We start from the raw sequence: 13,866 nt of genomic DNA on the forward strand, positions 1-13,866 counted from the left end.
TAAGAATCATACTGATCTGTTCTCAAACTGCTGCCATTATTGTCTCTCCTGTGCACTGTGTGAAACTGCATCTGTCAATATAAAGTGCACATGGGCAGTGGAGAGGAGAGATGCAGACAGAAGATAAGAGGAAGACAAGAACATGTAAGGTTTAGGTATATTTAATAAGGTATCAGAGAGCGTGTAAGGTTTAGGTATGTTTAATAAGGTATCAGAGAGCGTGTAAGGTTTAGGTATGTTTAATAAGGTATCAGAGAATGTGTAAGGTTTAGGTATGTTTAATAAGGTATCAGAGAGCGTGTAAGGTTTAGGTATGTTTAATAAGGTATCAGAGAGCGTGTAAGGTTTAGGTATATTTAATAAGGTATCAGAGAGCGTGTAAGGTTTAGGTATATTTAATAAGGTATCAGAGAATGTGTAAGGTTTAGGTATGTTTAATAAGGTATCAGAGAATGTGTAAGGTTTAGGTATATTTAATAAGGTATCAGAGAGCGTGTAAGGTTTAGGTATGTTTAATAAGGTATCAGAACGTGTAAGGTTTAGGTATGTTTAATAAGGTATCAGAACGTGTAAGGTTTAGGTATGTTTAATAAGGTATCAGAGAGCGTGTAAGGTTTAGGTATGTTTAATAAGGTATCAGAACGTGTAAGGTTTAGGTATGTTTAATAAGGTATCAGAACGTGTAAGGTTTAGGTATGTTTAATAAGGTATCAGAACGTGTAAGGTTTAGGTATGTTTAATAAGGTATATTTAATAAGGTATCAGAGAGCGTGTAAGGTTTAGGTATGTTTAATAAGGTATCAGAGAGCGTGTAAGGTTTAGGTATGTTTAATAAGGTATCAGAGAGCGTGTAAGGTTTAGGTATGTTTAATAAGGTATCAGAACGTGTAAGGTTTAGGTATGTTTAATAAGGTATCAGAACGTGTAAGGTTTAGGTATGTTTAATAAGGTATCAGAACGTGTAAGGTTTAGGTATGTTTAATAAGGTATATTTAATAAGGTATCAGAGAGCGTGTAAGGTTTAGGTATGTTTAATAAGGTATCAGAGAGCGTGTAAGGTTTAGGTATGTTTAATAAGGTATCAGAACGTGTAAGGTTTAGGTATGTTTAATAAGGTATCAGAACGTGTAAGGTTTAGGTATGTTTAATAAGGTATCAGAACGTGTAAGGTTTAGGTATGTTTAATAAGGTATATTTAATAAGGTATCAGAGAGCGTGTAAGGTTTAGGTATGTTTAGTAAGGTATCAGAGAATGTGTAAGGTTTAGGTATATTTAATAAGGTATCAGAGAGCGTGTAAGGTTTAGGTATGTTTAATAAGGTATCAGAGAGCGTGTAAGGTTTAGGTATGTTTAATAAGGTATCAGAGAGCGTGTAAGGTTTAGGTATGTTTAATAAGGTATCAGAGAACGTGTAAGGTTTAGGTATGTTTAATAAGGTATCAGAACGTGTAAGGTTTAGGTATGTTTAATAAGGTATATTTAATAAGGTATCAGAGAGCGTGTAAGGTTTAGGTATGTTTAATAAGGTATCAGAGAATGTGTAAGGTTTAGGTATGTTTAATAAGGTATCAGAGAGCGTGTAAGGTTTAGGTATGTTTAATAAGGTATCAGAGAGCGTGTAAGGTTTAGGTATGTTTAATAAGGTATCAGAGAGCGTGTAAGGTTTAGGTATATTTAATAAGGTATCAGAGAATGTGTAAGGTTTAGGTATGTTTAATAAGGTATCAGAGAGCGTGTAAGGTTTAGGTATATTTAATAAGGTATCAGAGAATGTGTAAGGTTTAGGTATGTTTAATAAGGTATCAGAGAATGTGTAAGGTTTAGGTATATTTAATAAGGTATCAGAGAGCGTGTAAGGTTTAGGTATGTTTAATAAGGTATCAGAACGTGTAAGGTTTAGGTATGTTTAATAAGGTATCAGAGAGCGTGTAAGGTTTAGGTATGTTTAATAAGGTATCAGAGAGCGTGTAAGGTTTAGGTATATTTAATAAGGTATCAGAGAATGTGTAAGGTTTAGGTATGTTTAATAAGGTATCAGAGAATGTGTAAGGTTTAGGTATGTTTAATAAGGTATCAGAGAATGTGTAAGGTTTAGGTATGTTTAATAAGGTATCAGAGAGCGTGTAAGATTTAGGTATGTTTAATAAGGTATCAGAGAACATGTAAGGTTTAGGTATATTTAATAAGGTATCAGAGAATGTGTAAGGTTTAGGTATATTTAATAAGGTATCAGAGAGCGTGTAAGGTTTAGGTATATTTAATAAGGTATCAGAGAGCGTGTAAGGTTTAGGTATATTTAATAAGGTATCAGAGAGCGTGTAAGGTTTAGGTATATTTAATAAGGTATCAGAGAATGTGTAAGGTTTAGGTATGTTTAATAAGGTATCAGAGAGCGTGTAAGGTTTAGGTATGTTTAATAAGGTATCAGAGAACATGTAAGGTTTAGGTATATTTAATAAGGTATCAGAGAATGTGTAAGGTTTAGGTATATTTAATAAGGTATCAGAGAGCGTGTAAGGTTTAGGTATATTTAATAAGGTATCAGAGAGCGTGTAAGGTTTAGGTATGTTTAATAAGGTATCAGAGAGCGTGTAAGGTTTAGGTATATTTAATAAGGTATCAGAGAGCGTGTAAGGTTTAGGTATATTTAATAAGGTATCAGAGAGCGTGTAAGGTTTAGGTATATTTAATAAGGTATCAGAGAGCGTGTAAGGTTTAGGTATGTTTAATAAGGTATCAGAGAGCGTGTAAGGTTTAGGTATGTTTAGTAAGGTATCAGAGAGCGTGTAAGGTTTAGGTATGTTTAATAAGGTATCAGAGAGCGTGTAAGGTTTAGGTATGTTTAATAAGGTATCAGAGAATGTGTAAGGTTTAGGTATGTTTAATAAGGTATCAGAGAGCGTGTAAGGTTTAGGTATGTTTAATAAGGTATCAGAGAGCGTGTAAGGTTTAGGTATATTTAATAAGGTATCAGAGAGCGTGTAAGGTTTAGGTATGTTTAATAAGGTATCAGAGAGCGTGTAAGGTTTAGGTATGTTTAATAAGGTATCAGAGAATGTGTAAGGTTTAGGTATGTTTAATAAGGTATCAGAGAGCGTGTAAGGTTTAGGTATGTTTAATAAGGTATCAGAGAGCGTGTAAGGTTTAGGTATATTTAATAAGGTATCAGAGAGCGTGTAAGGTTTAGGTATGTTTAATAAGGTATCAGAACGTGTAAGGTTTAGGTATGTTTAATAAGGTATCAGAGAGCGTGTAAGGTTTAGGTATGTTTAATAAGGTATCAGAGAGCGTGTAAGGTTTAGGTATGTTTAATAAGGTATCAGAGAATGTGTAAGGTTTAGGTATGTTTAATAAGGTATCAGAGAGCGTGTAAGGTTTAGGTATGTTTAATAAGGTATCAGAGAGCGTGTAAGGTTTAGGTATGTTTAGTAAGGTATCAGAGAGCGTGTAAGGTTTAGGTATGTTTAATAAGGTATCAGAGAGCGTGTAAGGTTTAGGTATGTTTAATAAGGTATCAGAGAATGTGTAAGGTTTAGGTATGTTTAATAAGGTATCAGAGAGCGTGTAAGGTTTAGGTATGTTTAATAAGGTATCAGAGAGCGTGTAAGGTTTAGGTATATTTAATAAGGTATCAGAGAGCGTGTAAGGTTTAGGTATGTTTAATAAGGTATCAGAACGTGTAAGGTTTAGGTATGTTTAATAAGGTATCAGAGAGCGTGTAAGGTTTAGGTATGTTTAATAAGGTATCAGAGAGCGTGTAAGGTTTAGGTATATTTAATAAGGTATCAGAGAGCGTGTAAGGTTTAGGTATGTTTAATAAGGTATCAGAGAGCGTGTAAGGTTTAGGTATGTTTAATAAGGTATCAGAACGTGTAAGGTTTAGGTATGTTTAGTAAGGTATCAGAGAATGTGTAAGGTTTAGGTATATTTAATAAGGTATCAGAGAGCGTGTAAGGTTTAGGTATGTTTAATAAGGTATCAGAGAGCGTGTAAGGTTTAGGTATGTTTAATAAGGTATCAGAGAATGTGTAAGGTTTAGGTATATTTAATAAGGTATCAGAGAGCGTGTAAGGTTTAGGTATATTTAATAAGGTATCAGAGAGCGTGTAAGGTTTAGGTATATTTAATAAGGTATCAGAACGTGTAAGGTTTAGGTATATTTAATAAGGTATCAGAGAGCGTGTAAGGTTTAGGTATGTTTAATAAGGTATCAGAACGTGTAAGGTTTAGGTATGTTTAATAAGGTATCAGAACGTGTAAGGTTTAGGTATGTTTAATAAGGTATCAGAGAGCGTGTAAGGTTTAGGTATATTTAATAAGGTATCAGAGAGCGTGTAAGGTTTAGGTATGTTTAATAAGGTATCAGAGAGCGTGTAAGGTTTAGGTATATTTAATAAGGTATCAGAGAGCGTGTAAGGTTTAGGTATATTTAATAAGGTATCAGAGAGCGTGTAAGGTTTAGGTATGTTTAATAAGGTATCAGAGAGCGTGTAAGGTTTAGGTATGTTTAATAAGGTATCAGAACGTGTAAGGTTTAGGTATGTTTAATAAGGTATCAGAGAGCGTGTAAGGTTTAGGTATGTTTAGTAAGGTATCAGAGAATGTGTAAGGTTTAGGTATATTTAATAAGGTATCAGAGAGCGTGTAAGGTTTAGGTATGTTTAATAAGGTATCAGAGAGCGTGTAAGGTTTAGGTATGTTTAATAAGGTATCAGAGAATGTGTAAGGTTTAGGTATATTTAATAAGGTATCAGAGAGCGTGTAAGGTTTAGGTATATTTAATAAGGTATCAGAGAGCGTGTAAGGTTTAGGTATATTTAATAAGGTATCAGAACGTGTAAGGTTTAGGTATATTTAATAAGGTATCAGAGAGCGTGTAAGGTTTAGGTATGTTTAATAAGGTATCAGAACGTGTAAGGTTTAGGTATGTTTAATAAGGTATCAGAACGTGTAAGGTTTAGGTATGTTTAATAAGGTATCAGAGAGCGTGTAAGGTTTAGGTATGTTTAATAAGGTATCAGAGAGCGTGTAAGGTTTAGGTATATTTAATAAGGTATCAGGGAGTGTGTAAGGTTTAGGTATATTTAATAAGGTATCAGAGAGCGTGTAAGGTTTAGGTATATTTAATAAGGTATCAGAGAATGTGTAAGGTTTAGGTATATTTAATAAGGTATCAGAGAGCGTGTAAGGTTTAGGTATGTTTAATAAGGTATCAGAACGTGTAAGGTTTAGGTATATTTAATAAGGTATCAGAGAATGTGTAAGGTTTAGGTATATTTAATAAGGTATCAGAGAGCGTGTAAGGTTTAGGTATGTTTAATAAGGTATCAGAACGTGTAAGGTTTAGGTATATTTAATAAGGTATCAGAGAATGTGTAAGGTTTAGGTATATTTAATAAGGTATCAGAGAGCGTGTAAGGTTTAGGTATGTTTAATAAGGTATCAGAACGTGTAAGGTTTAGGTATGTTTAATAAGGTATCAGAGAGCGTGTAAGGTTTAGGTATGTTTAGTAAGGTATCAGAGAATGTGTAAGGTTTAGGTATGTTTAATAAGGTATCAGAGAATGTGTAAGGTTTAGGTATGTTTAGTAAGGTATCAGAGAGCGTGTAAGGTTTAGGTATGTTTAATAAGGTATCAGAGAATGTGTAAGGTTTAGGTATATTTAATAAGGTATCAGAGAGTGTGTAAGGTTTAGGTATGTTTAGTAAGGTATCAGAGAGCGTGTAAGGTTTAGGTATGTTTAATAAGGTATCAGAGAGCGTGTAAGGTTTAGGTATGTTTAATAAGGTATCAGAGAATGTGTAAGGTTTAGGTATGTTTAATAAGGTATCAGAGAGCGTGTAAGGTTTAGGTATATTTAATAAGGTATCAGAGAGCGTGTAAGGTTTAGGTATGTTTAATAAGGTATCAGAGAGCGTGTAAGGTTTAGGTATGTTTAATAAGGTATCAGAGAGCGTGTAAGGTTTAGGTATGTTTAATAAGGTATCAGAGAATGTGTAAGGTTTAGGTATGTTTAATAAGGTATCAGAGAGCGTGTAAGGTTTGGGTATGTTTAGTAAGGTATCAGAGAGCGTGTAAGGTTTAGGTATATTTAATAAGGTATGTTTAATAAGGTATGTTTAGTAAGGTATGTTTAGTAAGGTAGCAGAGAACAGTGGCCAGGCTGAGTCAAGCCACGCAGGCTCAGTCCTCCGAGCTGTACAAGAAAGCAGCTCTTCTTTAATGCAACTGGAGACAATGAGTCTTGCAGTGTGGAGTCTTAAGAACATCTGCACGCATGTAACGGTTCTTTTCTCCTGACTGCCTGGCTGTATTAGGGCCCAGTCAGTTGACAGCCATAGCACCTCGCATTACTGCCACTGAACAATGCAACATGTGGGAAATCCCCCCCCCCCCCACCAGCTCATTAATGGACAATTAATGTGCTCATTTTTTGGGAAGATCAACAACATAGCCCAATGCATATTTAAGACTTGTAATTACAAAATGGTCAATTGCTCTGTTATCTGACTTAATGTTAACATCTAATATTAATTTATTGTGTACAACATATTTATAAAGAATTTTTAATAACAATGAATGTTCAAACTTATTCATATTTCATTTATGTTTATGCAACGGTTGGGTATTTGAATTAGTCTGATAAAAATTGTCTGATGTACAGTAAGGCATGTGTCAGTGGATGCTGGTGGGTAAATGTGTTGAGTCTTTGTTGCGTGTCACTGTGGAGGTGTTTGGTGCTACGCGGTGCGTAAGAAACAGCACCTTTTTGGCACACCTCACAGTACAGTTACCAGATCTGTTTCTAACCTCCCAATCCTACGACAAAATATCATCGCTCAGTCTTCCATTCAAAATACAGAACAACAGTGAAATTATAAACGCTGCTTGTGTCATTTTTCTTTGGTCAAATTCTGCAAAATTGAATTTTAAATATAATCCTAAGGTCTTTGCGTTTGTATCGAGCAGGAGCCCAAGTGGAATCTGTGGCTAGGACAGATGGCATTTAGCTTTGGAGCCATGCCGTGCCCAGCGGGACCCGAGGCTTAAGAGGTTAGAGCTGTCAAAAAGACTCTGTCCATTGACTGAGTAACAAAGTGTGGACTGCCAGGCTGTTCCGTTTAATAAACTTAAGATTTTTTTCTTTCTTTCCACTCAAACCACCCATTTGCCTGTCACTGGCCTTCCACTCCACACGGAGTCCAGGCCCAACGTGAACGATCCTTTTTCACCCACAGATAAAAGCAGAACACAAGAACCGGTAAATGAAAATGAAGACAAAATTGTGGCGACTTAGCGTGTCGGTAAACACACACATCTTACCACCTTCTAGAGATTTGGTATATTATTTCATCAGACAAAACAGCAACATTGATCAAAACAGATTAGTGAAATGCTTAGGGTTTTGAATGCAGTTTGGTTATCAGTTTAATTTGTTGGTTTTAATTAGTAATTGTTATCCCAAATAACATGAACTGTCCAACCAAATAAAACACATTTTAACAACAACAAAAAAATGCTAAACACATGCCCAGTGACAGTTTAATGTAGTCTTAGTGTTGGTATTATTCAGAGGAGATAGGTGAGAGGTCATGGAATAGCTTAATTTGCTTCATCTCAACAGTTAAGTGAGGTTACAGCCCAATTCTGTAGGTATTTGGCACAATGTCATGTGATGTGAAGAAAAAATAGAAAGTACTGAGAGTAAAGATACAGTTTAGACACTGTTAAAAGGCAGTGAACATGCTGTGGTTCAACTGTTTTGTTAGTGCTTTCAAGAGGAGCTTTAAGTGGCCACACGGAGGAGCTATTGTTCATGGAACTCTCTCTCAAACACCAGTGAACTCTGCAACAACCAAGCACCGCTCTGAAACATATGGTAGAAGAAACAGGTTAAGGTTATGCAGAATCAAACTGCAAATGAACAAGCTTTTTCCTTTCCATCCTTTCTCTTGTAAAGCTTTCCCTCTTAATCCATTATAGGGCTTGACCAGGTCAGAAGGTCATTGCCTCTGAATGAAGACTGAATGACCTTCCACTGACCTTTCCAACCCTGTCCAGGGTGTGCTTAACCCAAGAAGTCAACCTGTAACAATGAGACACGTGGCCTGTCTGCATCACCATGGTAACCACAGGCCCTGTATCAACATGATATTTGGATGTGTGAAGGTGAGAGGTGCTGTTTTGTTTTTTTTATTATTATTATTATCAGGTTACAAATTTGATGTGAGCAGTACAGACCAGGGAGGAATAAAACCAGAGATCTTCTCTGTGGCAAGTTAGAGGCTGTTTTGTGTTCCATTTCAAGTTTACTCGGAAGCCTCATTTCAGTATTGTAATAAGTCTTCCTCTTAATGCTTATTGTCCAAAGGTTACTAATAAATAAATAACTTGTTATTCTGATGCTTTGCCAAGCACAACTGGCTTAAGCACCTGCAGGTGAACTGGGCCTTTTGGGGGGGGGGGGGGGGGGGGGGGGGTGATTTAGGAGAAGGACTGGTGACAAGAGGCTGGGGACAGACTGGGTAATCTCTGCAGGCAACTGTGACAGCTGTCAGATTTCACATTAACCTGGAGAGGTTCTGCAGTCTGTCTGCACCGTCCTCCACAGAGGCCTGTCCTCGGTCCGTCCAACACCCCAGAGACGTGAGAGCAGGAAGCCTGCTGCAGCCAGGACCCTGTCCCACAGTGCACTCTGTCACTGTCCTCATTATTCATATGGATGAGGGGAGCAAGCTACACTACAGCTGCTTCTGTGGAACTCACACGCACACACACACACACACACACACACACACCTTCATGGGTTTGTGGGTCTTATAAATCACTATGTCACTATGTGATTTATTGTAAAAAAAATTTAAATCAAAATAATCACTCAAAGCATTTAAATTAGTAGTTTTACAAGTACCAGCTTTTCTTTGCTCTCTGATCGGTTGTTTGATATTTTCTTCCCAGTCTGGTTATCAAAGCAGCATCACGCTCTCTCTCCTCTGGGGTCGAAGGTGTCATCGATTCTGCCTTACACAATGTGCCCTGGAACAGAGAGGTGATGAGAGCCATGAAGACGGCTCTTCTGTCTCTCATGGACCTCCTGTAGTTTTTTTTTTTTTCTCGTTTGCGTGTGCGTGTGTGACAAACATATGCTGCTGTGTGCTGGTGAAATCTCAGCTGGCAACTGTGAGCTGGTGTGTGTCTGCTCTCACAGTTGCCTCTGAGATTATGCTAAACACAGCCATTTGTCAGCAAAGTTTCACTGCCTGGCACAGGCTGTGTTTCAGAGCACTGAGATCCAGCTCCCTGCATCAACACATCACTGCAACTACACAAGCTTGTTCCTACACAAGCCTTCTCTGTACCTCCCCACCACAGATTAACAGGGCTCTGTTTTTGTTTCATCGTCTTGGTCTTCAGGGAGACAGGTTACGATTGCTCTCCTGTGGTAGGTGTTTTTAATCTATGATGTTTGGAAGCTTGTGGAGATGTTCTGAGAACAAGCCTGAGCTTTCTGGTGTTGATGATACTGCATCAGGAACTGATTGGATGATATTGAAGGGCCATCAGCTCTTGATGCATTGCCTTCAGCATCGAAAGAAACACCATCGACTGTTCACCCACTTATAACTGTTCATCTGTGAAGTGTCTGCAAATGTATCAGTGTGACAATGAAAATAAAGCCAAGAAACAGACGAATTGTGTGACGGCTCTTCTTTCTATCCTCAGAAACAGTCAGGGTGTGAGGCTGTCTGTTTCAAACAGTGCCACTTAAAAAAAAATAAAAATCTGTGTACATATTTCTAGTTGCAAATGAAAACCATTCCCAGTGAGAAACATGTGCAGTTATGCATCGTCTGTGTTCACAACAAACTGTAGTGTTTACGGCCGTCATTACCATAGCAAAGAGGACTGAGTGATGTCGTATGCACAGAGAGGCTCGGTGCAGTCACAGGAGCACGGAAAAGAGCATAACTCATACTAGAGAGGTTTTACCACTAATCCCTATGCTGCTGTCCAATGAAAAAACACTGTGTGGTAGTCAGGGGAGCGCCACTTCATCAGCCTGACATTTGAACGAGTGTGAACGTCATGTAATGAATTACGATTTACTTTTCTTGTCTTATTTAAGATTGAATGGGACTCTTAAACTGTGTAACTTAGTAACACCAATCTCAATTGTAACAGTGCATAACATGAATGGACTCTTAATTCAAATTTTGACCAGCATTTGACATCTCCTAATGTCCACAATAGCTTTGAAGCTATTGTGGACATTTAAAATTCACAGTAACATAATCCAACAGTTGGTCAATGAGTGCTTTGTAATATACATTAACTGTACATTAAAACTTGTCTAATTGGATTCTTTGAAATATAATGCTTATTATAATAATATAATACTTATTATAATCCTAAAGTAGTAGTTCTGAGCAGTAAAATATTTGTTTTCTTTTGACTGACTCCACAGAATTCTGTTCATTGCAAAAAGTAAGGAGCCCTGGAGCCACCTCTCTGGTGTCTATACATCTGTGTAGGACAATGCACAAAAAATGATTTGTCTCAGTCATAAAAGCTTAGAAGACAAACGTCCCAAAAATCTTCCCTTTTTCATTTAACCATAAGACCGCAAGTCCACACGATAAGACAAGGTCTGTCTGTTTCTCTCTCTCCCCTGGCCTTCAAGAACAGTTAACTCTCTTCTTTGCTAAAATAATGATTTACTGAGAAAGGAGCCTGACTGTAGTGAATTCACTGTAAGAACGCAGGTCTGCATGTAACTGAATTCCAAAACCTTTCCACCTGAGGTGAATGACTCAGATTTCTGCCATTGGGAGAATCCTGTAATTAATTACCTGGTAAATTATTTTAACCACACTAATGTGCTATTAAGAACAGGTGAGGACACGTTGTCAATTACAGTAAAACATTTGACCTCGGCTGAAGTTCATAATCGTCCGCACACACTGCTAACATTTATCAGCTCATGGCTTGCTCGTAGCGCCTGTAGAAGTCTCCTTAACAGTTTTTTTCCCTGAGAAAATGCAGTAATTAGTAAGGCTGCAACCTTTAAAGTGTAATCACTTTCTCAGACTACACTTTAATCACATCAGTCCTTTGGCTGAAGCGTTTGTGAAAAGCGTCTCGCAAAAAATAGTATATTTTACACTAACGTGAAATAGGCACACCTTCGCACGCTCTTAAAATGATCCCTGAAAGATTGTTTTCAATCAGTTCATTCATTGTTTCGAAGTACAGTGCTCCTTAGTTAAAAGTGTTGCTATGTGGAGCGTTTGTGGTATATATAATAGTTTATTTAATTTATTTTATAGTGTTTGAGTTGATTTTGATCTTCTCAGTCAGCCCATGATGTGTTGGTCGTGCATATTAAATATAGTGCAATTAAATATATAGGCTATATATGATAAGCGTCTTGTTGTGCCTGTTGCCACTTTGGTCCCGTTACCAACACCTAAACAACCTTCTGTTTCATGCTAAACCAAGAGGAAAAGGTTGAGAGGTCGGAGTAGCCATGCCAACTGAACTTCCACCCAATCACCAGCGCGACATGCCCGCAGTTGTTTTTAACCAAAGCAAAGGCATACATGTATTCGTTCCAAACGCAGCAGATGTTCATTAAACAAAACCATCTTGTTAACACTTCAAAATTCATAAATGCCTAATTGGTCGCATGTTGACTAGGCTGTGGGGTGCATGCTATGATGTCATAACCTGCTTTATGCTGCGAAAGAAGCCTAATACCCTAGGAGTGAAAATTAGTAGAGCCGAGACGTGTTATCTATTAAATATAATGTTGATAATCAATGCTACTTTATTGATGATTTAATTAATTGGCAAACAAATTACGAATTAATCGACTCACTAAACTAGATTTTCACGGAAACTTGTCGATTACTTTTTGATGTAGTCTGATGTAGAATGAAACAGTACTTATTAATTCTACAACAGACTACACACCGATGTGAGCACATGAAAAAAGTATCGACGTCGAGTTTCCTTGAGAATTTAGCTTGATGATTAAATTGATTAGTAAACGTTTATTTTCTCATAAAAGGCACTCAGACAAATGAGTTGTGCACCAAAGAAGCTGTAATATCTTGAACAGCACAAAAAGCGAAACTCTCTGTATCTTTTGAAACAAAGTTTTGTTTGTAACCTGCAGAGGGAGCCACAACTTGTATCCGCAACGCAGTAACGCACCGTAAGAAAAACATTGTGAAATGGAGCGATGGAGTGCAACCTGTCCGCAGCACCGCCTCCTGCATTCCCCACGAACCGCATGTTCACCGTGGCTGCTACAAGTCCGCTTTAAACCACTCACACGGACTTCCGTTAGATCGTGCTGCCTCCACGGAGTGGACCGTCACGGGTTTTTTCTCATCCAAATCTGTGGTCACTTCATTCAGCAAAAGAGAACACACAGCAGGTAACGGCAGGTATAGCCTGTGAAAAACATGTGACAGCTCAGCTTTTAAGGTTATATCAGGTGATGAAGTTAGCCGTTTTGCTTTTTGTTTATGTGCATGTCGTTTATGTAGGTAATGTATCCCCTCTGAGAATTTGCACGGTAATTTTGTTTCATTATATGTATGTTCGAATACTTAGAAGAAGGCAGCCTGGAGTCATTTCGGTAATTTGGGCTAATGCGTCATTTGCTCAGAGTTTGACAGCTTGGGACAACTTGTGAAATCAACCAGAAGGGCGAATATTTTAAGATCTCTAGTACTCTGTTTACCCTTTTTAAAACCTTGCCGTTATTTTTAATGATTATAGACTAGCTGTGTTTAGTCAGTTAAAATAACTCTTTTATCGAAATTTATGATCACATCAGTATGTTCAGCTACAGGGCACTTTTAATGCAAATGACGAAATACACCTGGATTTTATAGCAGTGCTCTGTAGTTTATAATGCTGACATACCCGTGTAGCGGAAAATGCGCTTTTCGGCATGGATAGGAAAACATGAGGAAAAGACCAGCCTCTGAAATTGAAGAGATTTGGCTGGAGCGATGCCAATAAAAATAGTGCTCCACTACTGGGAGATGTTCGCACTCGCTCAGCAATTCCACCCGTGATGTAATAACGGGTATTAAATGCTACAGACTGTCATGAAAACTTGGACTTGAATTTCCAAATTATTTTTCTTCCACGTCTCCCTTACCCGTGTGTTTAGGCCAATCACAATGCAGGGAATCTACCTGATAATTGCAGTGTTCACTTGTGTTGTCTCCCAGGACGCGGAAGAACCTGTCTCATATAGGGCAAGTACTCTTAAATACAGTTGTTGCAAGAAAATAATAAAAGTGATTATCTTACGCCAAAACTGCGTTTGTCTGCATTTTATTGCTTTAATAACAGTTATTCTGGTGAATGGAGTGTAAGTGTAAAATTAAACTGGTGTCAACAACGATAGGTGTTTGCATGATTTTACATTGTGCTGTTTACCGTATTTGCTCGTATGGGGTATTTGCTTTTTGAACAGAGTTTAACCGATATTTATCATGTCGTCCAACTGATGTGATGTTTCTCGTCGGCAGTGCACAGACGGCTATGAATATGACCCTGTCAGACAAGTGTGCAAAGGTAATAAAATTATTACTTCACAAACACTGAACTCGACGGCATTTCCCTTAGCCTGTCTATGTTTATGAGACTATATGTGTATGTATATGTGTGAGTGAGTGACGTACACTCACAGTTCATTTCAGTTTTTATGATTTCCTTACGCTATTCACAGATAAATAACAAGAGACTATTCGCTCCATGTAGAATGATCTAATCACGTGAATGTTTATGAGAAGACCGTTTTCTGTTTTTCCTCCCAGACATTGATGAGTGTGCCATGGTG

The 13,866-nt window shown here is 37.5% G+C and overlaps 1 protein-coding gene across 1 annotated transcript in view; it reads left to right on the forward strand.

Moving 5' to 3' along the window:
• Positions 1-12,417: 12,417 nt before the first annotated feature.
• The window catches only part of efemp1 (EGF containing fibulin extracellular matrix protein 1), a 19,241-nt gene continuing 17,792 nt past the window's right edge, over positions 12,418-13,866 (forward strand). The window contains exons 1-4 of the mRNA XM_030771883.1: positions 12,418-12,444; positions 13,192-13,279; positions 13,556-13,601; positions 13,844-13,866. The exon at positions 13,844-13,866 is cut by the window's right edge and continues 229 nt beyond it. Of these exons, the coding sequence (XP_030627743.1) occupies positions 13,202-13,279; positions 13,556-13,601; positions 13,844-13,866 (147 nt within the window). The 5' untranslated portion in view covers positions 12,418-12,444; positions 13,192-13,201. The remainder of the gene's footprint in view (positions 12,445-13,191; positions 13,280-13,555; positions 13,602-13,843) is intronic.

This window comes from Chanos chanos, chromosome 4, assembly GCF_902362185.1.
Source record: "Chanos chanos chromosome 4, fChaCha1.1, whole genome shotgun sequence".
Taxonomy (NCBI): Eukaryota; Metazoa; Chordata; class Actinopteri; order Gonorynchiformes; family Chanidae; genus Chanos; species Chanos chanos.